Genomic DNA, 22,589 nt, shown 5'->3' with positions numbered 1-22,589 from the left:
GCTCTCACCCCAGCTCAGCTTTCTCCCTCAGGGGCTCCCAGTGCACAGCCCCCTCTTCTCCCAGGTGGCTCAGCTGATTCCTCTCATCCCAACACAGATGACTCAGAACATTAAAATGGAACATTGTTGCAGGCCAGTCTTCCCGGTTGACCAGAATTTCCATTCACTTCCCAGTTTCCTATTTGAGGCCCCACTTCCTCCTCAGCAGCAAGGCAGCTGGAATTACCCAGCAGATTTACCCTGCAGACCTAGGGCAGCAACTTTCCTTTCCTGTAGAGGCCCCACCCTCTGTCCCAGAAACACCCTGAGCAGGCATGACTCTATTCATGTAAACCTTCACTAGCTGGGCAGTGCTACTGAGCTTACCAGTGCAGTAGTGTATACCGGTACCAACAGGGAGGTCTCACCTTTGTAGGTCAACTGGGTTTGTGTAATGTTGAGTATGTAGTTCTTTTTTTCCTTATGACTTTGAGCTATACTTTCAGACCCAAACTCAAATCACTGTAAACACCAATTTCAGATGAGGACACTTTATCATACTTTCTAGTCCTAAATTGGCTCCAGTTTATTATGTGAGAGCCTAGGCATTCTTGAAGTAAGGGAACTCACCTTTTTTTTTAAAAAAAAAGAATTAACAGGGCAGTTGTGGGGGATACCTTTAATTCCAGCACTAGTGAAGCAGAGGCAGACAGATCTCTGTGAGTTTAAAGACAGCCTGATCTACAAAGCAAATGTCAGGACAGCAAGGACTGTTACACAGAGAAATTTTGTCTCTGAAAATCACACAAACATACAGAAAAGATTTGTTTGTATTGTATGTGCATGCAGCCAGTGCTCTTACCATGGAGTCATCTCTGCGACCCTAGAACCCACTTTCTTAAGTAAAACAGAACATAGATGACTTGAGGTGCGCAAAGGGGAGAGACCAGACATTAGATTTTGCTTCCTCCTCCCAGATTCACTTTCTAGATGGGAATCACACACTGTTATAGCCACCGTGGCTCTCTGGAAATACTTGTGTTTGTACACATTGCACACATCCAGGAAGAGATGGCCATGCTTGGATGCCTTGGATGGACTTCACCAAAGTCCAGGGAAGAGGAGAAATGTAACACAGAGGTGCAGGACATTTGGTAACAGGCTTCAGACTGTTCACACAGAGGTCATCCTGAGGTCACACAGTCTTCAGTCCCCTCACCAGCCCTGTACTCCTTCTCTGGAAACTCCTGACTACTCATAGAGTAGAGTTAGAGTCCCATGTTCCTTCTCAGATGGATTCTAACGTCTGTATCTGGGTGGACATCTACGTGAAGTCACTAGACCTACCGACTTCATGGTTGAGGTGGGAGAGCCATCATGTTTCCCTTTGTGACAGGCTCTGAGCTCATCAGACTAGCTGTCCATCAGAGAACAAGGGGACCCTAATGTCTTGCAGTAGCTGTGAACACCAGGTCTCTGGTATCTTTCTCCTTGACCTGTTCGCACCATCCTCTAGTTGGCCACACTCCTTTTGGTTCTCTATACTGGCCTTGCCCTTCCTTTCATTTCCTGTTCTCCTTCGTTTTTGTTCTCTATGCTGGTAGGAGCCTTCCTGTTACTTTTCTATTCTCCATGCTGGCTATGCCCCTTCCTGTTCCTTTCCTTTTCTCTATATTGGCCTTGCCCCTTTCTTTCCTTTCCTGTTCTATATGATGGCCATGCCCCTTCTTGTTCTTATTGGCTCTGTATGATGACCATGCCCTTCCTGTTCCTTTTCTTTTCTCTACACTGGCTTTGCCACTTCCTTCCTTTTTTTTTGTTCTCCTTATGGCCACACCCCTCCTGTAAAAACCCGAGGCTCCTGTAGCACCCATGCCACTATAGAACCAGTACACGAGCCTTGGGAACAGGTCCTGGAGATTTTAAATCATACACACACACACACACACACACACACACACACACACACAAAGAGAGAGAGAGAGAGAGAGAGAGAGAGAGAGAGAGAGAGACAGACACGGGGACATTCTTGATACAAGAGTAACAAATTTATTATTCTCCAGGGAAGCTTATATAGAAATTCCTAACTGATAGCCACTCCCAGTTCTAAGGATTTTTCAACTGCAGGCCTCATTCTCAGAGTAGCTGCAGGCACAGGTGTTTTACTCAGTTCACTCCAGTAGGCAAAGGGTCAAAGGCAGACAAGTCAAGGGGCCAGGGGTCTGCAGCCGCCAACACCCTCCAGTTCCTTTTGGTTCTCTATTATGGACAAAACCCCTTCCTATTCCTTTTCTTTTTCTTTCTTTCTTTCTTTCTTTCTTTCTTTTTTTTTTTTTGCTATTCAGCTCTTTATTAGACCAATCAGGTGCTTAGGCAGGCAGGTAAAACAGCAACATATTTATTTTTGCATAATTAAACATAAACAAATGCAGCATAAACAAATGTAACACATCTTTTCATAGTTAAAGTAATATTCCACAACATATGATATGCTGAGCCTCCTATAAGGGCTAAAAAGACAGTTCAATTTGGGATATGCCTCAAAGGTTCCTGAAGTCCCTCGGTTTTTATTTTATTTTTTACATTTATTTAGTTTTGATATTTGAGCTCTACATTTTTCTCTATGTCCCTCAGTGCATCTCCCCATCCCCTCTGGGCCCTACCGCAAGGACACCATGCTCTCAATTTACTCAGGAAATCTTGTCTTTTTCTACTTTCTACTTCCCATGTAGATTAGATCTATGTTAGTCTCTCTTAGTGTCCGCATTGTTGTCCAAGTTCTCAGATATTGTGGTTTGTAGGCTAGCTTTCTTTGCTTTATGTTTAAAAACCACTTATGTTTGAGTACATGTAATAATTGTCTTTCTATGTCTCGGTTACCTCACTCAAAATAATGTTTTCTAGCTCTATCAATTTTCTTGCAAAATTCAAGCTGTTGTTATTTTTTTCTGCTGTGTAAATGTACCACATTTTCTTTATCCATTATTCAGTCAAGGGGTATTTTGGTTGTTTCCAGGTTCTGGCTAAGACAAATAATGCTGCTATAAACATAGTTGAGCACATGTCCTTGTGGCACAATTGAACATCCGTTGGATATACCCAAAGTTGTATTACTGGGTCTTGAGGAAGGTTGTTTCCTAATTTTCTGAGAAATCACCACACTGACATCCAAAGGGGTTGTACCAGCTTGCATTCCCACCAGCAATGTAGAAGTGTTCCCTTTTCCCCACAACCTCTCTAGCATAAGTTGTTATCAGTGTTTTTTATCTTGGCCATTCTTACAGGTGTAAGATGGAATCTCAGAATTGTTCTGATTTGCATTTCTCTGATGACTAAGGATGTTGCATATTTCCTTAAATATCTTTCGGCCATTTTAGATTTCTCCATTAAGAGTTCTCTGCTTAGGTCTGTACATCATTTTTTTATTGGATTATGTGATTTTTTGGTGTCTAATTTGTGAGTTCTTTGTATATGTTGGAGATCAGACCTCTGTCTGATGTGGGGTTAGTGAAGATCTTTTCCCATTCTGTAGGCTGTCATTTTGTCTTATCGACCGTGTCCTTTGGTTTACAGAAGCTTTTCAGTTTCAGGAGGTCCCATTTATTAATTGTTTCTCTCAGTGTCTGTGCTGCTGGGGTTATATTTAGGAAGTGGTCTCTGTGCCAGTGTGTTCAAGTGTACTTCCCACCTTCTCTTCTATAAGGTTTAGTGTGGCTGGCTTTATGTTAAGGTCTTTGATCCATTTGAACTTGAGTTTTGTGCACGGTGATAGATATGGGTCTATTTTCATTCTTCTACATGTTGATATCCAGTTGTGCCAGTATCACTTGTTAAATATGCTTTCTTTATTCCATTTGACTTTTTCTTGCTTCTATATCAAAGATTAGGTATTCGAAGATGTGTGGATTGATATCCGTATATTCTACTAGGTTCAATTGGTCCTCCTGTCTGTTCTTATGCCAGTACCAGGCTGTTTTCAGTACTGTTGTTCTGTAGTAGAGTTTAAAGTCAGGGATTGTGATGCCTTCAGAATTTCTTTTGTTGATTGTTTTTGCTTTCCTGGGTCTTTTGCTTTTCCAAATGAAATTGGGTACCATTATTTTGAGGTCTTAAAGAATTTTGCTGGGATTTTGCTGGGCATTGCATTGAATCTGTAGATAGCTTTCAATAAGATTGTCATTTTTACTATATTAATTCTGCCTACCTAAGAGCATGGGAGTTCTTTTCACTTTCTGGTATTTTCTTCAATTTCTTTCTTCAAAGATTTAAAGTTCATGTCATACAAGTCTTCCACTTGTTTGGTTAGAGTTACTCCAAGATATTTTATGGTATTTGTGGCTATTGTGAAGGGCATTGATTCTCTGATTTCTTCCCCAGCCATTTTATCATCTGGCTACAGGAGGGCTACTGATTTTTTTTTGAGTTAATCTTGTATCCTGCTACATTGCTGAAAGTGTTTATGAGTTGTAGAAGTTCCTTGGTAAAATTTTTGGGATCAGTTATGTAAACTATCATATCATCAACAAACAGTGAGAGTTTGACTTCTTTTCTTCCAATTTGTATCCCCTTGATATACCTTTGGTGTCTTATTGCTCTAGCTAGGACCTCAAGAACTATGTTGAATAGGTATGGAGAGAGTGAACAACCTTGTCTTGTTCCTGATTTCAGTGGAATCGCTGGGAGTTTTTCTCCATTTAGTTTGATGTTGCCTGTTGGCTGTTGACTTGCTGTATATTGCCTTAATTATGTTTAGGTATATTCCTTGTATCCCTGATCTCTCCAAGACCTTTATCATGAAGGGATGTTGTATTTTGTCAAATGCTTTTTCAGCATCTAATGAGATGATCGTGTGGTTTTTATTTTTCAGCTTATTTATATGGTGGATTACGTTGACAGATTTTTGTATGTTGAACCATCCCTGCATCTGTGGAATGAAGCCGACTTGGTCATGATGGATAATGGTTCTGATGTGTTCTTGGATTCGATTTGCTAGTATTTTATTTAGCATTTTTGCATCAATGCTCATGAGTAAGATTGGTCTGTAATTCTCTTTCTTAGTATTGTCTTTCTGTTGTTTGGGTATCAGGGTAATTGTAGCCCCATAAAAAGAGTTTGGCAATGTTCCCTCTGTTTCTATTGTGTGGAATAATTTGAGGAGTATTGGTATTGGTTCCTCTTTGAAAGTCTTGTAGAAGTCTGAGCTGAAGCCATCTGGTCCTGGGCTTTTTTGGTTGGGAGACTTTTGATGACTGTTTCTATTTCTTCAGCAGTTATAGGTCTGTTTAATTTGCTTACCTGGTCTTGATTTAATTTTGGTAAGTGATATTCACCCAGAAAGTTATCCATTTCCTTTAAGTTATCCAATTTTGTGGAGTATAGGTTTTCAAAATATGACCTGATGATCCTCTGTATTTCCTCCGTGTCTGTTGTTATGTCCCCCCTTTTCATTTCTGATTTTGTTAATTTAGATATTCTCTCTCTGACTTTTGGTTAGTTTGGATAAAGGTTTGTCTATTTTGTCGATTTTCTCGAAGAACCAACTCTTTGTCTCATTGATTCTTTGTATTGTTTTCTATGTTTCTATTTTGTTGATTTCAGCTCTCAATTTGATCATTTCTTGCTGTCTAGTTCTCTTGGGTGAGCTTCTTTTTGTTCTAAAGTTTTCAAATGTTCTGTTAATTCACTAGTGTGGGATTTTTCCAGCTTCTTTATGTATGCATTTAGTGCTATGAACTTTCCTCTTCACAGTGCTTTCATTGTGTCCCATAAATTTGGATATGTTGTATGGTCATTTTCATTGAATTATCGAAGTCTTTAATTTTCCCCCTTTATTTATTCCTTGACCCATTGATGATTCAGATGAGCATTGTTTAATTTCCATGTATTTGTGGGTTTTCTGAAATTAGTGTAGCAGTTGATCTGATAAGGTACATTGGGTTATTTGAATTATTTTTGTGTATTTGTTGAGGTTTGTTTTGTTACTGAGTATGCGGTCAGTTTTTGAGAAGTTTCCATAGGTACTGAGAAGAAGGTATCTTCTTTTCTGTTTGGATGGAATATTCTATAGATTCTGTTATGTCCATTTGAGTCATAACATCTGTTAGTTCTCTTATTTCTCTGTTCAATTTTTTGTCTGATTGACCTGTCCAGTGGTGAGAGGGGAGTGTTGAAGTCTCCCACGATTAGTGTGTGGAGATTAATGTATGATTTAAGCTTTAGAAGTACTTCTTTGACATATGAGGGTGCCCTTGTATTTGGGGCATAGATGTTCAATATTGAAATTTCCTCTTGATGGATTGTTCCTCTGACTAATAAGAAATGATCTTTTCTGTCTCTTTTGACTCATTTTAGCTTGATGTCTATTTTGTTAGATATTAGAATAGCTACACCTTGTTTCTTAGGTCCGTTTGATTGGTATATTTTTTCCCAACCCTTTACTTTGAGATGAAGTCTTTCTTTGAGGTTGAGATGTGTTTCTTGTATGCAAGAAGGATGCATTCTGGTTTTGTATTCAGTCTGTTAGCCTGTGCCTTTTTATAGGTGAATTGAGTCCATTTACATTAAGGGATATTAATGACCAGTGATTGCTATCCCCTGTTAATTTAGTTTTCATTTTGGTGATGTTAATTTGTGTATTTTTTTTCTTCTTCAGGATTTGCTTTCATGAGATAATCAATTGTCTGTGTTTTTGTTGGTGTAGCCATTTTCCTTGGGTTGGTGTTTTCCTTTTAGTATTTTGTGTAGGGCTGGGTTTATGGCAAGGTATTGGTGAAATCTAGATTTGTCGTGGAATATCTTGCTTTGTCCTTCTATGGTGAACGACAGTTTTGTTGGGTATAGTAGTCTGGGTTGGCATCTGTGGTCTCTTAATGTCTGCATAATGCTTGGCCATGACCTTCAGGATTTCATTGTCTCCAATGAGAACTCAGGTGTAATTCTGATAGGTCTACCTTTATATGTTACTTGATTTTTTTCCTTTGCAGCTCTTAATATTCTTTCTTTACTCAGTATGTTTAGTGTTTTGATTATTATGTGGTGAGAGGACTTCTTTTTTGATCCAGTCTATTTGGTGTTCTGTAAGCTTCTTGTATCTTCATAGGCATATCTTTCTTTAGGTAAGGAAAGTTTTCTTCTTAGGGAAAGTTTTCTTCTATGACTTTGTTAAATAAATTTTCTGTGCCTTTGAGATGAACTTCTTCTTCTTTTTTATCTATTATTCAAAGATTTGGCCTTTTCATGATGTTCCATATTTCATGGATATTTTGGGTTAAGCTTTTCTTAGATTTAAAGTTTTATTTAACTGATAAGTCTATATCCTCTATTTTATCATCAGAGCTTGAGATTCTCTCTTCCATTTCTTGTATTCTGCTATTCATGCTTGTATTTTTGGTTCCTGATCTTTTTCTCATGATTTCTGTGTCTATAATTTCTTTGGCTTGTGTTTACTTTATTTTTTCTATCTCAGTTTTCAAGTCCTGGATAGTTTCTTTTATATGTTTGAGTTCTTTTCCTTGGTTTTCTTTAAGTGATTTGCTGATATCTTCCAATTTTTAATTTGCCTTTTCCTCAATTTCTTTAAAAGAATTTATCATTTCATCTTTAAGAATTTCAAACATTCTCTTGAAGTAATTTTTAGGTCATTTTCTTCTGGTTCATCCATATTTGGTTGCTCAGGTCTTACTGTTGTAGGGTCTTTAGGTTTTACTGGTGTTGTGTTGCTCTTTGTGGTGTATCATGTGATCTTACTTTTTCTACATATCTTTTCCTCTATTAGATGTGTTTGGGGCTGTCTGAGATTCTGTTGAATAATCTTCTAGGTGCCAGTGAATCCAAAGCTCAGATGGTGGTTCTACATGGTACAGTCAGTGTCACAGTTCTAGTTACCCCACTGGTTACTCCTGTTCCTGGAGATATATCAGTGTTCTTGTGCTTTTCTCTGCTCTCTTGGAGTTTGCTGTCTTGGGCCTACTTTAGTCTAGGTTGCTGGCTTTGATCTGTATCTGTAAATCCTGGTCTGGATCTCCTCCTGCAGAAGTTCCTGGCTTGGTGTTGTACCTGTCCTGGTGGAGACTGCTGACTCTGATCTGGTCGCTGCCTCAGTCCTGACCTGCCAGTGTTCTGGGATTGGATTTGCTCCTGTCTTCTACTCCTGGTGGAGCTTGTTTTCTCAGGTTTTCTATGTCCTAGGTGGCTTGTTCAGTCCCACTCTTGTGGAATTTGTTGCCCAAGGTGGAGTTCCTTGCCTCAGGGCAACTTTGGCCTAAGTTATGGGCTTTGACCTATATCTGTAAATGCTGGTCTGGATTCCCTCCTGCAGAAGTCCCTGGGTTGGAGTTGGACCTGGAAATGTTTCTGGTTCTGACTCGGAGGTTCCAGGCTCAGGTGCACCTGAACCCGCAGAGGACCTGCTTACTTTCTCAGAGGCCCCAGACTCAGGTGTGCCTGAACCACAGAGGACCTGCTTACTCCCTCAGAGGTCCCAGGCTCAGGTGTGCCTGAACCAGAGAGGACCTGTTTACTCCCTCAGAGGTCCCAGACTTGTGCTCAGACCCGCAGCTGTACCAGATTCCTGCCTATTCCCTTTGATGTCCCAGACCAATGCCTGAATCCACAAAGTACCTGGCTCAGGCCTACTCTCTCTGAGGTCCCAGACTCACCGTGGCCCCACCAAGATCTCTGGTTCCTTCCTATTCCCTCAGAAGACCCAGGTTCACTCATGCCCAGATTGGCAAAGGTCCTGGCTCAGGCCTAGTTCCTGGGAGGTCCTAGACTCACGCCCAGACCCGCTGGGGTGTTGGCTTAGGTCTACTCCCTTGAAGGTTCTGGATTCACATCCGGACCCTCAGTAGTCTCTGGCTTTGGCTCACTTGCTCAATGATAACCCCCCTATACCTGTTCCAGTAGAGATAGTTCTCTGGATCTGGTCGCTGGCTCTGGTTTGGTTTTTCAAGACAGAGGTTCTCTGTAGCTTTGGAGCCTCCTTTTTTTTTTCTATGCTGGCCATGCCCTTTCCTTTCCTTTCCTTTCCTTTCCTTTCCTTTCCTTTCCTTTCCTTTCCTTTCCTGTTCTCTATAATAGCCATGCCCTTGCTGTTCCTTTCCTGTTCTCAATGATGACCATGTCCCTCCCTCTTCCTTTCTGCTTCTCCATGATCTGAGTGACACTGATTTTCCTCTTCTCTCTCTGGCTGCAGCTTCTGATATCACAATTTACATTTTCATAGCTCTTCATATAGTTGACAGCATTTCTAGAAAATACTTTCAATGGGGAACCTCTGCTCCAGAAGTGTTTAGTTCTTTATAGTCACTCAGATAGACTGTGGGTGAGTTGGAAATCAAATGGCAAATCTTTGGATTCTGTTGAGTTTTACTTAGTTAGGTGTCTGCTGCTCTAATTCTGGTTTTGCAAAATCTCTTTTTGTTTCGGCTCCCTCTACTACCAAATGTGAGTTGTAGGCTAATGGTTGAACCAATGGTCATTCTGACAATGACCAACTGGGTCACCTTCCCCACAGCATGGGTCTCACTCACCCCACGTACCCAGTTGTCCCTGTAATTATAAATATTCCCACCTTCAGTGCCTACTGAGTCCAGTACAGGTTCTGTACTACTACACTCTATGGTTCTTCAGTGGAATGCACTGACTGGCTCAAATTCCACTGACCTCTGTAGTCAGTAAGAATACTGACTGAGGCTGTGTAAGTAGGATTTGTGTAGCAGGATGCTAAGGGGATTTACCAGAGTTTCTTTGTGTAATAACATATCTGAGATAGCCACCTTTAATAGAGAAAGGGTTTATCTGGGCTTTACAATTTGGAGTTTTTGGTCTATAATCAATTGGCCTGCTCCTTTTGGGCCAATGACACAAGGCAGTACACCATATCGGAAACTCTTGGCTATGTAGTGATACAGAAAGGAGAAAAGGCCTGGGGTCCCAGGATCATCCCTTCTCCAGGGGGAATCTGACTTCCTCTAGGCCTCCCTTCTTAAAGCTTCCAGGACCTTCCATTAGACCATGAATTTGCAACCCTGTTTGTAATCTCAAGGCCCTTTGGGAATACTCAATAACTAAGCTAAAGCAATGAATATTAAAATGTAATCTGCATGGCAGCACAGGCTTTGACCTCAGCACTTGAGAGACAGAAGCAGGCAGGTCTCTGTGAGTTTGTGTCTAGGCTGGTCTACAGAGCAAGTTCTAGGACAACCAGGGCCACAGAGTAGCCTTGTCTCAACAAAGCAACATAAACAAATAAACAACACCCCAGTAAGTTTACGGGCAGGGGAACAGCTCACTGGGTTAGATAGCTTGCTGTATAAGCGTGAGGACTGGAGTTTGAATCTCCAGCCCCCTCATCAACAGTTGGGCATGGCTCTATTTGCCCAGTATAGAGAGCAGAAATGTTCAGATCACAGAAAGCCTAGCCAACGGGCAAACTTCAGGTTCAGTGAGAAACCTTAAATCCAGGCTGCAAGGCAAAGAGCATTGCAGGGAAATGCCCAGTGTCCTGCTGTGGCCTCCACGTGACCAGGGGTGTGCACTCCTCCATATGCCCACAAGTCTACAACATGCATAATGCACACAAAGTGACATTCACATCCCTGTGCTAAGTTCTCCTTCTTTTACAAGGGCTTGTTGCTTAGGGAGACAGGCTGAGCTGCTCGCTCATAATAGTGAAGTTTGTAGAAATCATGAACTAATTATGTAAATAAAGGTTGCTTCCAATTTGGCTTAAAATCTTTGTTCTCTTTTTAACGTTTCAGTTCGGCAGAGTGTTCTGGAGAAAGGAAATCATGAGTTAGTGTGGCCAGGAAAAGGGAGATTCAAGTTAACTGTCCAGTTGCCCAAAGACCCAGATGAAGCCTCAGTCTCTAAGGAGGCAGTTCCAGGAAAGGTAAGGACACAGGGCCTTATTCCAAGGTGCATGGGATTCTCCAAGAAGAAAATATGTGGAGATGAACTGGATGAGGTGGTGCACACCTTTAATCCCAAGAGGGAAAGGTAGGAATATCTTTATGAGTTCAAGGCTAACCTGATCTACACAGTGAGTCCAGACCAGCCAAGGCTACATAGTGAGACCATGTCTCAAAAAGAACAATGGTAGATGAGGGCCTAAGTCACAGTAGCCTGAGAATGGCAGCTTGGGACTCTGGAGGGAGCAAGGACTGTAAACAATGGAGAAGCTGTCATTTTTTTGTCACTTTTGGAAGAGTCCAGATTTGGGGGGCGCAATAGTCATGAATTTTGGATGTCAAAGTTTGTATCCATTGGTCTTGGTGTCTTTATAACCAGAAGCCTGCCGCTTTGTTTCAGTCATCTTGAGGCCAGCAGTGTACCCCGTGTATGCCGTTCCCTCAGCTCTGAAGAAGATTGTCAGGGACCTCTCTGAAGCATGTGCACCGTGTTCATACAGTAAACATGAACTAAGTGCCAAGTCAGGCAAACCACGGGCTAAGCTGCCTTAAGAGACAGTTCTGTGTGTGTCTCATTTCATCAGTGATTGTTGTGACCAGCAAAGAAGACACACTGTGACATGTAGCTTTTGATCCATTCACTAGCCCAGTATCCAAATGTGTCATTATCAATTCAATTAATTTACATCTCCAGTCTGGCCCCAAAGATGTTTTATTTATATATGAAATGATTCATAGTCTTTGGGTGGTGGAGGCACAAGCCTTTAATCCCAGCACTGGGGACACAGAGGCAGGTGGATCTTTATGAGTTTGAGGCCAGCCTGGTCTACAGAGTGAGTTCTGGTACAAACAGAACAGTTACACAGAGAAACCCTGTCTCAAAGAAAATAAATAAATAAATAAATAAATAAATAAATAAATAAAAACCTATTGGAATAAAACCAACCAACCAAACAAAAAGAAATGATTTGTGTATTAATGCTGTCTTACTCTTTTGGTTTTAGGAATCCAAGACAAAAAAAGAAGCTGCAGAAAATAGTAAGTTTCAGCTAACATGATCTTGGTGTTGACCAGGCAGTTTTCTGTTTATTAAACAAGTAGCTTGGGAGAGCTTCCTCTAGGTTCACACCAGGCAGGCTCTGCTCAGCTTGGATGATGCCTGCAGTTACATCATCTTTCCAGTCTGAGCCAGATTTGTTTAAAGCATTCCCTATGGGTACCCATTGACCTCTTAGGGCTCTTTTCAGAGGAACAGGACCAGGTTTTTTTTTTCTGCCAAGAGACATTTACATCTGAGGAGAGGAGAAGAACAACTGGACACTTGTGCTTTGGTGGCCAGTAATAGAAGAACAGGACTTGTAGTGGATGCTTGCTGCCTGCCTCATAGAGCACTGGGTGTGTCTTAGATGGACCCCAGCTTCTGAGCATCAGCTCTTCCTACCTTAACTGCTACAGTAAACAGCCATCTCTGGGATTGGGATGGGGGTCTCTTGTTTACTGGTGGATGGGCAGGGCCATGTCCTGCCACAGACTTAAATGAAGGAGCAGCTAATAATACCCATGTAAAGGGCACCAAAAAGAGAACCATGCTAAATGAGGTGAGCAAGAACAACAATGCAAACACCCAAATCTTAGGGAAATGAACTCTTTCCTCCATCACTCTGCCTTCTGGGCTGGAGACGGGGTCTCTCACTGAACCAAAGTTTGCCCCTTTGGCTAGGTTTGCTGGCCAGGAAGCTCTTGGGATTCTCCCAATTCTGCTCTCTATACTGGGCACATGTAGCCATACCCAGCTGTTTACAAGGGGGCTGGAGATTCAAGCTCCAGCCCTCACACTTCCACAGCAAGCTATCTAACCCAGGGAGCCATTCCTCATTGATGCTGTTACAGCATAATCTTTAAATTCTTACTTTGTTAGCATGAGTACGTACATCACTTCCTATATCTTTGCTCTTCTGGAGAGGCCAACAGTAGTTCTCTAATGCAGTGGACACCTGATGAGCCTCAGCTGTCTGCCTTGTGCCACAGCACAGAGATGAAGACTCTACCCTGACTGTAGAAGCTTGGTTCTATAATCATAGTCAAGTCCTCGAGAGACACATATGAGGGAGGATGCCCCTTTTTCAGAAAGACAGAACAGAAAAAAGTAATAAAATTGAATTAGTGATAACAACAACAATAAAATAAAACAACCAGTGCTACTTTTGGTTTTTAATTAACTAACAAGAGCAACAAAAAACCCACAGTATTAAATTTTAGGTTTTTGTTTTGTTTTGTTTTTTAACTCCCTGTATAGACCAGGCTAGCCTTGAACTCCTGCCTTGGCTCCCAACTGCTAGGACTAAAGGTGTGCACCAACATGCCCGGCTACATTTTAATTTTTAATTCACTAAAGCAGAAGCTGCACTATCTGAGATTTCCTTTTAGCAGAGTTAGCCAAGATATGGATAAGTTTAGGGTTGTCTCAGGATAATTTACTAAATAAAACCATTATTATACCTTACACCTTTCATTGTCTTTCCAATATCCTCAGATGATTTGGATACAACACATTCTTCCAGCAACAGATCAGAGAAAACGGAAGATGTCCTGAAAGAACATGAAACTGTTTCCTCCATGGTGGTATTTGAAAACCTGCCTGAGAAAGTGAATGACATAGTGCTGACCTTCCTGGTGGAGAATATAAGCGGCTTCCCCAGTGATGACTTTAAGGTGGAAGTGATCCGAGATTTTGGCGTTGCCGTGGTTACCTTTCAGAAGCCTATAGGTGAGCCCCAGGCCCAGGGAGGCCCTGCATCCCCAGGCTTCGGTCCACCACACCCCAGAGTTTGGGACATCTCTGAGTATGTGACACTTCGTTGTATTGTGTAAACAGGGCCTCTAAGCCAATACAGGGGCCTTTCCCCTCATATTTTGGAAAGATGAAAAAATTTATTTTGAGATCCAGTTTGGGTCTGTTTAATAGACTGCCCTTTATTATATGATTGTTTGAGTGGATTGGGTGGGTTAAGGTAGGGGGAGAGATAGAAAGTCCCAGGCAATTCCTAGTGGAGGAGTTTGAACTCTTACTCTACTTCCCCAGGAGGAGTTAAGACTGACCTGTCACCATGCCACACTTCTGTAAGGCAATGATGCCAACAGACTTACCCTAGTGCTTAGTGTCAGGCACCTGCCAATCTCTGTGTGTGTTAATTTATTCCTTCCTTTCAACAACCCTGTGACAGGGCTCGATGTTGCCAAGAGATGGAAGAACTGGAATTAAACTCAGACAGACAACTTCCACTCCTCTTTTTCCTATCATATAACCACACAGCACTTCTCATGATGTAACTCTTTCATGGTCATACATGTGGAGAAGAGAGAGCCCACTTAACGGGGAAAATGAGTGCCCCAGCCAGCAAGATGGCAGAATGGGCAAAGGCACTGCGGCCAAGTCTGACAGCCTGAGTTTGATCCCTGGGACTCATGCAAGTTGCTCTCTGACCTCCAAATGCACGCACACACATGCACTGACATGTGCACACACATAAACATGGAAAAGAAAATGACTGCTCTGTTAGGTCATTGTCATAAGCAAGACCCAGCTCCACCTAAAACATGGCAGATTTCCAAATCTAAGCCCCATGTGCCATGGGCACAGCAGTGGGTGTCAGTCAAGTTCACAGGGGGTGTGGTCAGAATTCTGGCCCTGTCACTTAACTAGTTGTACGAAGGTGACCAAGTTTTTATTTTCTCTGGTCCTCATCCACTCATCCATAAAACAGAGATGATCTTACTTATGTAAATTCTTGTGAAGATTAAGTGAGATATTTCCTCAGGCATGTTAAGAAAGAACAGTTATTTCAAGTTTATTATTATTTATCGTAAAGGGAAATTTAAAGATTTGTTTATATTATGTGTACATGCCTGCAGTTTATCTGTATACCTCATGCATGCAGTGTCTGAAGCAGCCATTAGAGGGCCTTGGATTCCCCTGGAACTGGAGTTACAGATGGTCGTGGGCTTCCAAATGGATGCTGGGAACTGAATCACAGTCCTCTGCAAAGGCGGCAAGGGCTGTTAACCTCTGAGCCATCTCTCCAGACCCATAAAGGGAAATTTAAATTGAAATGATCTTGCTTCATTGAGCAACAATCTTGAGTGCATTCTGTGTTAGCTTCTGTTACTGTAATAAACACCTGAGATCATCAGCCTCCAAAAAGAGAAGTTTATGCCAGTTCACAGTTTGGGTGGCTTAAGTTCATGGTCAGTTAGTCCTGCTGCCCTGGGGCTTATGTTGAGGCAGTCTGCATGGTGGCAGCATAGCGGAGAGACAGACAGAGAAAGAGAGAGAGAGAGAGAGAGAGAGAGAGAGAGAGAGAGAGAGAGAAGCCAGGGTCGTCTTATCCCTACCTCCCCCATCAATGACTTGAACATTTCCCACAGGCCTCACTTGTTAAAGGATCCATTACTTTCCAACAGCACCTAGTTGAAGACTAAGATTTTAACACATGGGCCTCAGGGACAGTTTCAGTGCAAACTATGGCCACTGTTGTAGGCCAGGTACTGGTTTATGAGCTGAGGCATAAAGATGACTAAAATCATAGCTCCCTCTCTAGAGGAACTCAGTCTGGGAGGAGGGAGACATGTATGTTAATGAATGATGGAGATGAAAGAGAGTCTGTCTCCCAGGTGTAGTAACCTGAGAGGGGTGGGAGAGAGGACCATGCATAGTTGTCCCCACCTGAGTGTGTCCTCCAGCAGTGTCACCTGACCATCTTCAAAGGACACCAATCTTGTTCATGCTGCCACTGCTCCCTCCTCTTATCCATTTGGCAATACCCTCCATTTAGTGGTCAAATTAGAGACCATATACACTCTGAGTCTGAGTCCCTGTTTCATCTGGTTCCTAATTGGAGCTCCAAAAGGCAATTCAACTGTGCTCAATATTCATGTCTTCCCAGTGATATACAAGTAAGGACTTGTATTCATTTCTCAGAACCCAACACAATGATTGACACATGGCAGACCCATCACACAAGCTGAAAATTTAAATGAGATAGTTATGCTGAGTCCTCAAGATAAATAGAACCGAGTCAAAATATAAAGGAGAGAGGGCTGTAGACATAGCCCTATTTTGGTAGCATGGTTCAATTTGATTTATAGTAACACAATAAAACAAAAATGCCTCTATCTCCCATATTGGAGAAGAGCATTGCAGACACAGGTGGTTGTATATACAAGTACAAAAGGAACTTCAAAAATATGACTAGTTGGTTTTTGTTGTTGTTGTTGTTGGTGGTGGTGGTGCTCTTTTTGTGGTTTTGGTTTTTTAGAGACAGGGTTTCTTTGTGTATCCTTGGCTGTACTGGAACTAGCTCTGTAGATCAGGTTGGCCTTAAACTCACAGAGATCCCCTTGTCTCAGCCTCTGAAGTGCTGGGGTTAATGGCATGCACAACCACAGCCTGACTTATGACTAGTTTTTTCATGGCAACATGAAAATAAAACTGAAAGTTCTACTTGGATATGGAGTCAGTAGCCTCGCTGTGGATGTGGGCTCCCACCTGCTGGCAGAGTGGGGATCAATGGACTTGAGCAAATGGGGAGAGGGGTGGCATTGGGAGGAGTGCACTCAAAGGGTTGGCCATGGCCAAAAGACTGTTCAGTAGCAGAAAATACAATTAGCTAGTTCTCACTACTGGGTTGGAGCCAAGCCATTTCTTCCATACCATATAGAGATGCCACTGAAATTTTCTCATTTTCTTTCTGTTTTGTAGATACTAAAAAATTTATTAGTGATTGTGTCAGTCACCATTCGAACCGACAGCCATGGCTTGCCCCGAGACTTCTGGAAACAACAAATGTAGTTAGGGTGGAAAACCTGCCTCCTGGGGTAGGTGACTACAAGCTGCAGCTCTACTTTGAAAGCCCTTGCAATGGGGGCGGAAGAGTCACCCATGTTGAGTGTTTCCCAGAAGAGAGCTCAGCGCTGGTTGAGTTTTCAGACTGCAAAGGTAATGTGTCTTGGCCTGCCACCCGGGAAGACCTGGATGGTTGGCCATTTCAGTCATTCCTTAATCTGTCAGAAATGGCACCAATCTCTCATTCATCTGGATTTGGTGCAGAACAAGGGCAGCAAGGCAGGCTCTGGAGAAGCAGAACAAGCTCATGAGAGACAGGGAGAGTCTCTGACGAGTCCGGCCTGTGACTGAAGGTCGCCATTCTAGGAACGTTGACAGGCCGTACTCACAGCCATAGATCTGTGTTTTATGTCCCTGCATTGATTCTCTAATCAACAGGTTTAGGGAGAGATGGACTCAGAAGCGTGTAGAGTTATAGAAAGCGTTCCTGTTCCCCCTGTGCTGTGCCTGTGCTGAGATGGGATAATGGAGATGTCTCATAACCTGAGGAGGAGATGGAAGTCTTGTTGTTGATGACATCATCAGGGGTTCTTGAGTCGGACAGACTTGACTTAAAATCCTGATTGGTGGTCACGGGCATGGTGACCTTTGTGAGCCCTCAAACCTTCTGTTTTCTCATCTGTAGGGGTAGTGTTAGGAGTTACCTCAGAGGATGCTGTAGGAGGAAATGAAACAGTGTCTCAGCAGTGCTTGGCCTAAGGGGGTGCTGAGTCTGAGCTGGAGGTCACTCAGGCTGTCTAGCCTCTCTGGAGCCCTGTGGGAGGCTGGGCCTCTGAAGGTCACATTCCTTCCCTCAGGCCTGATACCTGCCCTAGGACTTAGTCCTTCACCAGGGTATCATGTTTTAGCATCCTTCTGCCATGGGTGCCATTTAAATCCAAGTTCTTGCAGGACTGACTCTAATTTCCATGCTAATTCTACTTACTCTTGCCCAACAGCTAAAACAAAGTGAGCAGAGTCCTGGAGAAAGAGAGAGAACATGAGCATTCAATCAGGGTTGGTTGTGGTGGCTGTCCTGGTACACATGGTGAACAGGAGATATAATGGGGAAGGCCTTACTAAATTGTGACCTCTGGGGCTGGACTCTCCAATGACTGTGAGGATGAGTGTGGTTTCACACTGGCAATTAGCTTAGAGACTTCCCTGGGTTTACAGAACTCTGACTTTCCCCAGCCTCGGCTTTCTCACTTCTGTCTATGGGTGTAATAGAATCTCTCTACCTGAGAAGGCCACTGTCAAGAGTAAACACAGGCAATTCATGTAAAGCCCTTGAGAAAGTGATGCAGAGTGCTGGTATAATTATCTTCTCTTATGAAATGAAGTTTACTATGAAAGTTAAATTCTGGGACTGTACATGAAGGGATGGAATACAGAAAGACCCACCCAGAGGATTAAAATGATTGATTGATTGATTGATTGATTTAATGTGCATTTGTAGTTGTCTGCATGTACACCATGTGATGGTTTTGAATCCCCTGGAACAGGAATACAGACAGTTGTGAGCTGCTATGTAGGTGCTGGGAATTGAACCCGGGTCTTTCTGAAGAGCAGCCTAGTGCTCTTAGCTGATGTGCTATCTCTCCAGCCCTTAAACCATTCCTTGTGTTGGTACAGACGCCAACCCCATGCTTATGTTCCAATTTGTGACTGTTTCTTATTGTGCCACATACATCAGTGACATTGGAAAAACAATAGACTTGAGCATGATTTTAGTGTAGAGCGATGTGTATATAAAGTCATCATAGCCCTAAATGGAGTCTGTCTTGTTGCGGTTAGCATCAGTCTATAGCTGAGCACACGGGAGAATGCCACCTTTGAGTTCTACAAACATCAGAGACTTTTGCCCTCTAGAAAAGTTTGTTTTGTTTTGTGTTCTTTGAAAATTCATGACATTGAGATTACCGTAATTGATTTAATTGTTTGTTTTGTTTTTATAGTGTTAGACACAATTCTGGCCAAGAAACACAGTTTCAATGGGATGCCACTGTATGTCTTCCCCTATTATCCTTCTCTGGGCACAGCCTTGTATGGTGAGGAGAAGCCACTGGTCAAGCTTCCAGCATCTTTCCAATACTCACTGGGCCTTCCTTTGTGGAAGTTCTTTCAAAAACATAATCATTTGATAAATGAGATAAATGACCAAATGAGACGCTGTCACTGCGAGCTAACATGGTCTGACATCAACGGCACAGTGACCGTCAGACCTGCTGCCTCCTTAGTCAATCACAGACCAAGCATCAAGACCTGGCAGAGAGACGCCTCCGAGGTGCTGTCTGGCATCAAGGCTAAGTACGAAGTTAAGGTGTTTGAAGTGTATCCGCCAGTGTGGGACATCCTACAGCATGAGGTAGGAGATGACAGGGTTCTCATTGAGTTTGATAAGGAGAGTCTCACCTTAGCCGGGAAATCAGAAGATGTCCAAGACATCGGCCAGAAAATCAAGGAGTTAATAGACAGCACCACGGAGAAGGTCCGAAAGGAGGAGCAGAGTCTGAAGGAGAAAGTGGCCATTTCTCCGGGGAAACATTTTCTTTTGCATCAGAGTGGTTTCCTGGATGATCTAAGGAAAGAGAATCCAGAGATGGAGATTCATTACGATGCTGCCACCCAGCACCTATGCTTTAAGGGATTCCGTGCAGATGTGTATAAAGTAAAGTGTGACATCCAGGAAAAGGTGTATCCCATGCCTCAGAAAGATGTCCAGATTCCTTCTGAAGTCTTCATGTTTCTGCAGCAAGTAGACAGTCAGGAATTCTCCAAGACTCTTTTTGAGGCACAGAAAAGTCTTGCCACATATGAGCTGAAAAGTACAGCTCTTCTCTTGACGGCCTGTTCTTTAGAAGCCCTGGCAGAAGCAGAGAAGAAAATGCTTGATGCTTTGAGTTATAAAATCATTGAAGTTGAAGACAAGGAAGTTCTTAGAGGCAATGCATGGAAAAAGAAAATTCACTCTCTGCAAAAGAGACACTCCTCCACTGCAAGCATTATGATAAAGGATGAATTAACTTCAGGAACCCCGGCTGAGGTCATCATTGCAGGCTGTGTGAAAGAAGTAAATGAAATCAATGATCAACTTTTTGAGTTCTTGGAAAAAAACATGAAAATTGAAAGACTGGTTGAAATTGAATCGGTCTTGATTATTGAGTATTTAAGGTCAGACAGGAAGCTATTCTGGCCAAAGATAAAAAAGGCTAATGTGCAGGCACGTTTTAAGCTGGAAGATGAACCAAAAGGCATTTTACTAACTGGACCCAAGAGTAAAGTTCTAGAGTGCATGAACATGGTCAAGCAAATCCGGGATTCAGTCTGCATTAAAAGATTCCAGATTGATAAGCCTGGTGCTAGGCACTTCTTCCAGGACAAAGCATCCTATTACAAATGCAAGATCAAACGCCGGTATGGATGCATCATTGAGCTCCAGAAGGGATCAGAGAACGACAAAGGCAGCCTTAAAAGGCAGAAGTGCCTCTTACAGATGCACATAGCCCCTGGAGTCACTCTGATTGTACAGCAGGGAGACCTGGCTCGGTTTCCTGCCGATGTGGTCGTGAATGCAGCAAACGAGCATCTGAAACACATTGATGGTCTGGCCCTCGCTCTTTCAAATGCAGCTGGTCCTGAACTTCAAGCAGAATGTGACAAAATAGTGAGAAATGGTGGCATGGTCAAAACTGGCAATGCCGTTATCTCAAAAGCAGGCAAGCTCCCTTGCCGTCATGTCATCCACGCAGTAGGGCCTCTGTGGGACGGAAATGAGGCCAAGGAGTGCGTGAGCCTGTTGAAGAGAGCTGTGGAACGAAGTCTCTCCTTAGCTGAGGAGGTCAAGTGTCAATCCATAGCCATGCCAGCTATCAGCTCTGGAATCTTTGGCTTTCCCTTAGACCAGTGTGTGGCCACCATTGTTTCTGCCATCAAAGACAACTTCCAAAACAAGCCAGACAGGCACATCTTGAAAAAGATTTATCTGGTGGACATATCTGCAAAGGTTGCAGGGGCCTTTGCTGAAGCTGTAGAAACTACATATAAAGCCTCCCTCTCCCCCACTACTTCCCCTTCCGGTTTACAAGCATTAGAATTAGTGTCACCTGGGAAAACGCCACAGAAACCGCAGACACAGGACTGTGTGCTGGTGTCCCCAGAAGGCCTGAAAATCCGGCTGGTGGAAGAAGGTGTGCAGAATGCCAAGGTGAGTGTCCCTGTCACCAACAATGTGCTGTGATGTCATTGGCCTCTGCCAGCTTTATTGAGGGCCCAAGGAAGACAGGGTGGAGGGAAAGGACTGAGGAAAATCCTCCTACTCGGGTCTTCAAACATTTCCCATGGACACTGGACTTCTTCCCAAATCACTCAGGAGTAGAGACTGGTGTTTTTGTAAGGATCTGAGGGGCTCTGGGATGGGTCAGTACATCCCCTTAACTGTGGTCCATAGTAGGGGACACTGCAGGGCTCTCCTCATCTTCATCATTTCCCATCTGTCGTGTCTGCTCCATCTAGTGCTGGCTTTTGTCAGTTACAGGTGTGAGAGAGCATGGGGAATGCAGAGGATAGGATTTAACCAATGACACGAGTAAGGGTGACCTTGGGTGCTGGAGTGGATGTGGGAGATCAGTTCCCGGATCCCATCTGCGGGTCCTTGTGAGGAAGGAGTGGTAGGGTGGGAGAGAGGCAGGTCCAGGTTTTGGGAGTCCTGTAAAGACAATTATCATTTTGTGGATTTGTTGCAGAAAACTAATGTTTTTTTTAGACAGGCTGGCAGTCAGCAACCCCAGGAATTCTCCTATCTCCCAACAACACACAGGTGATAGAATCTTGAACAGCCACTGTTCTTACTCTCTCTGCCTCATCCTTTAGCACAAGATTGTGTGTGTGTGTGTGTGTGTGTGTGTGGTTTAGCTAGGCATGGTGGCACATACCTTTAATTACAGCACTTGTGAAACAGAGGCAGGAAAATCTCTGTGAGTTCAAGGCAAGCCTGGTCTACATAGAATTCCAGCACATCCAGGGCTACATAGGTGTTTGGTTTGTTTCTCACAAGTAATGTTGACCCATGATCCTGTCTCTAAACAATTCACCAATTCATTTTGAACTTAACCTTACCACTAAACACACCTTGAAATGCAGTCATTTCTTCATGTGGTCAATGATAGGTTACAGCTGTCTCAAGAATGCCTCTCCATCTCTCCATCCTTATGTCTGGATCAGAATCAGATAAGTAAGGCTCACACATTGTAATACCCATTATGGAGTCAGGTAAGTAAGGCTCACACATTGTAATACCCATATTTTTTTTTTAGCCTATGAGTTTGCCTCTCCTATGGATATAGAAATGTTAGTATATAATATCAAGGCATATTTATGGCATTATCAATCTGAAAATTCCAGGATGGGAATGCAGGTGATTCCAGCCACCATTTCTGGAAATGTAATTAATGGTGAGTGAAGGATGTGGCTTGAACACGTCCCCATGTGACTTAGGACACTTGGACCAGAAATACTAGAAGCATCCTCGGTCACAGTGTGTCACATCAGCTACGGCAATGTGGTCTGATTCTAAGACCTGGTTTCTGTTCTCCATGTCTTTGTAATCCAGTAGAGTATGTGACCTTAGTGTTAGAACAGTTTCCACAATGTCACAGTAAAGGTGACAGCACACAGATGCCCGTGGATTGGGCTGTTGGAATTTTTAGGTCCTATGTCATTGTTATCCAGATCTAGACACTACCTATCAATTCATGGAAGCTCTTGCAGGAAACCTACATTCTAATTGGGCAGCCAAATCAGGAGACAACTTCAGCTTG

The 22,589-nt window shown here is 42.9% G+C and overlaps 1 protein-coding gene across 1 annotated transcript in view; it reads left to right on the top strand.

The window, feature by feature from the left end:
- Positions 1-22,589, top strand: part of LOC121462055 (protein mono-ADP-ribosyltransferase PARP14-like) — a 118,134-nt gene that overhangs the window by 1,858 nt on the left and 93,687 nt on the right. The window contains exons 2-6 of the mRNA XM_041673476.1: positions 10,740-10,870; positions 11,894-11,927; positions 13,423-13,656; positions 16,648-16,884; positions 18,729-20,977. Coding sequence (XP_041529410.1) covers positions 10,740-10,870; positions 11,894-11,927; positions 13,423-13,656; positions 16,648-16,884; positions 18,729-20,977 — 2,885 coding nt within the window. The remainder of the gene's footprint in view (positions 1-10,739; positions 10,871-11,893; positions 11,928-13,422; positions 13,657-16,647; positions 16,885-18,728; positions 20,978-22,589) is intronic.

This window comes from Microtus oregoni, unplaced genomic scaffold (assembly GCF_018167655.1).
Source record: "Microtus oregoni isolate MIOR12 unplaced genomic scaffold, Mior012 000023F_ref0000262, whole genome shotgun sequence".
Lineage (NCBI taxonomy): Eukaryota > Metazoa > Chordata > Mammalia > Rodentia > Cricetidae > Microtus > Microtus oregoni.
This window is presented reverse-complemented; position numbering and strand designations above follow the sequence as displayed.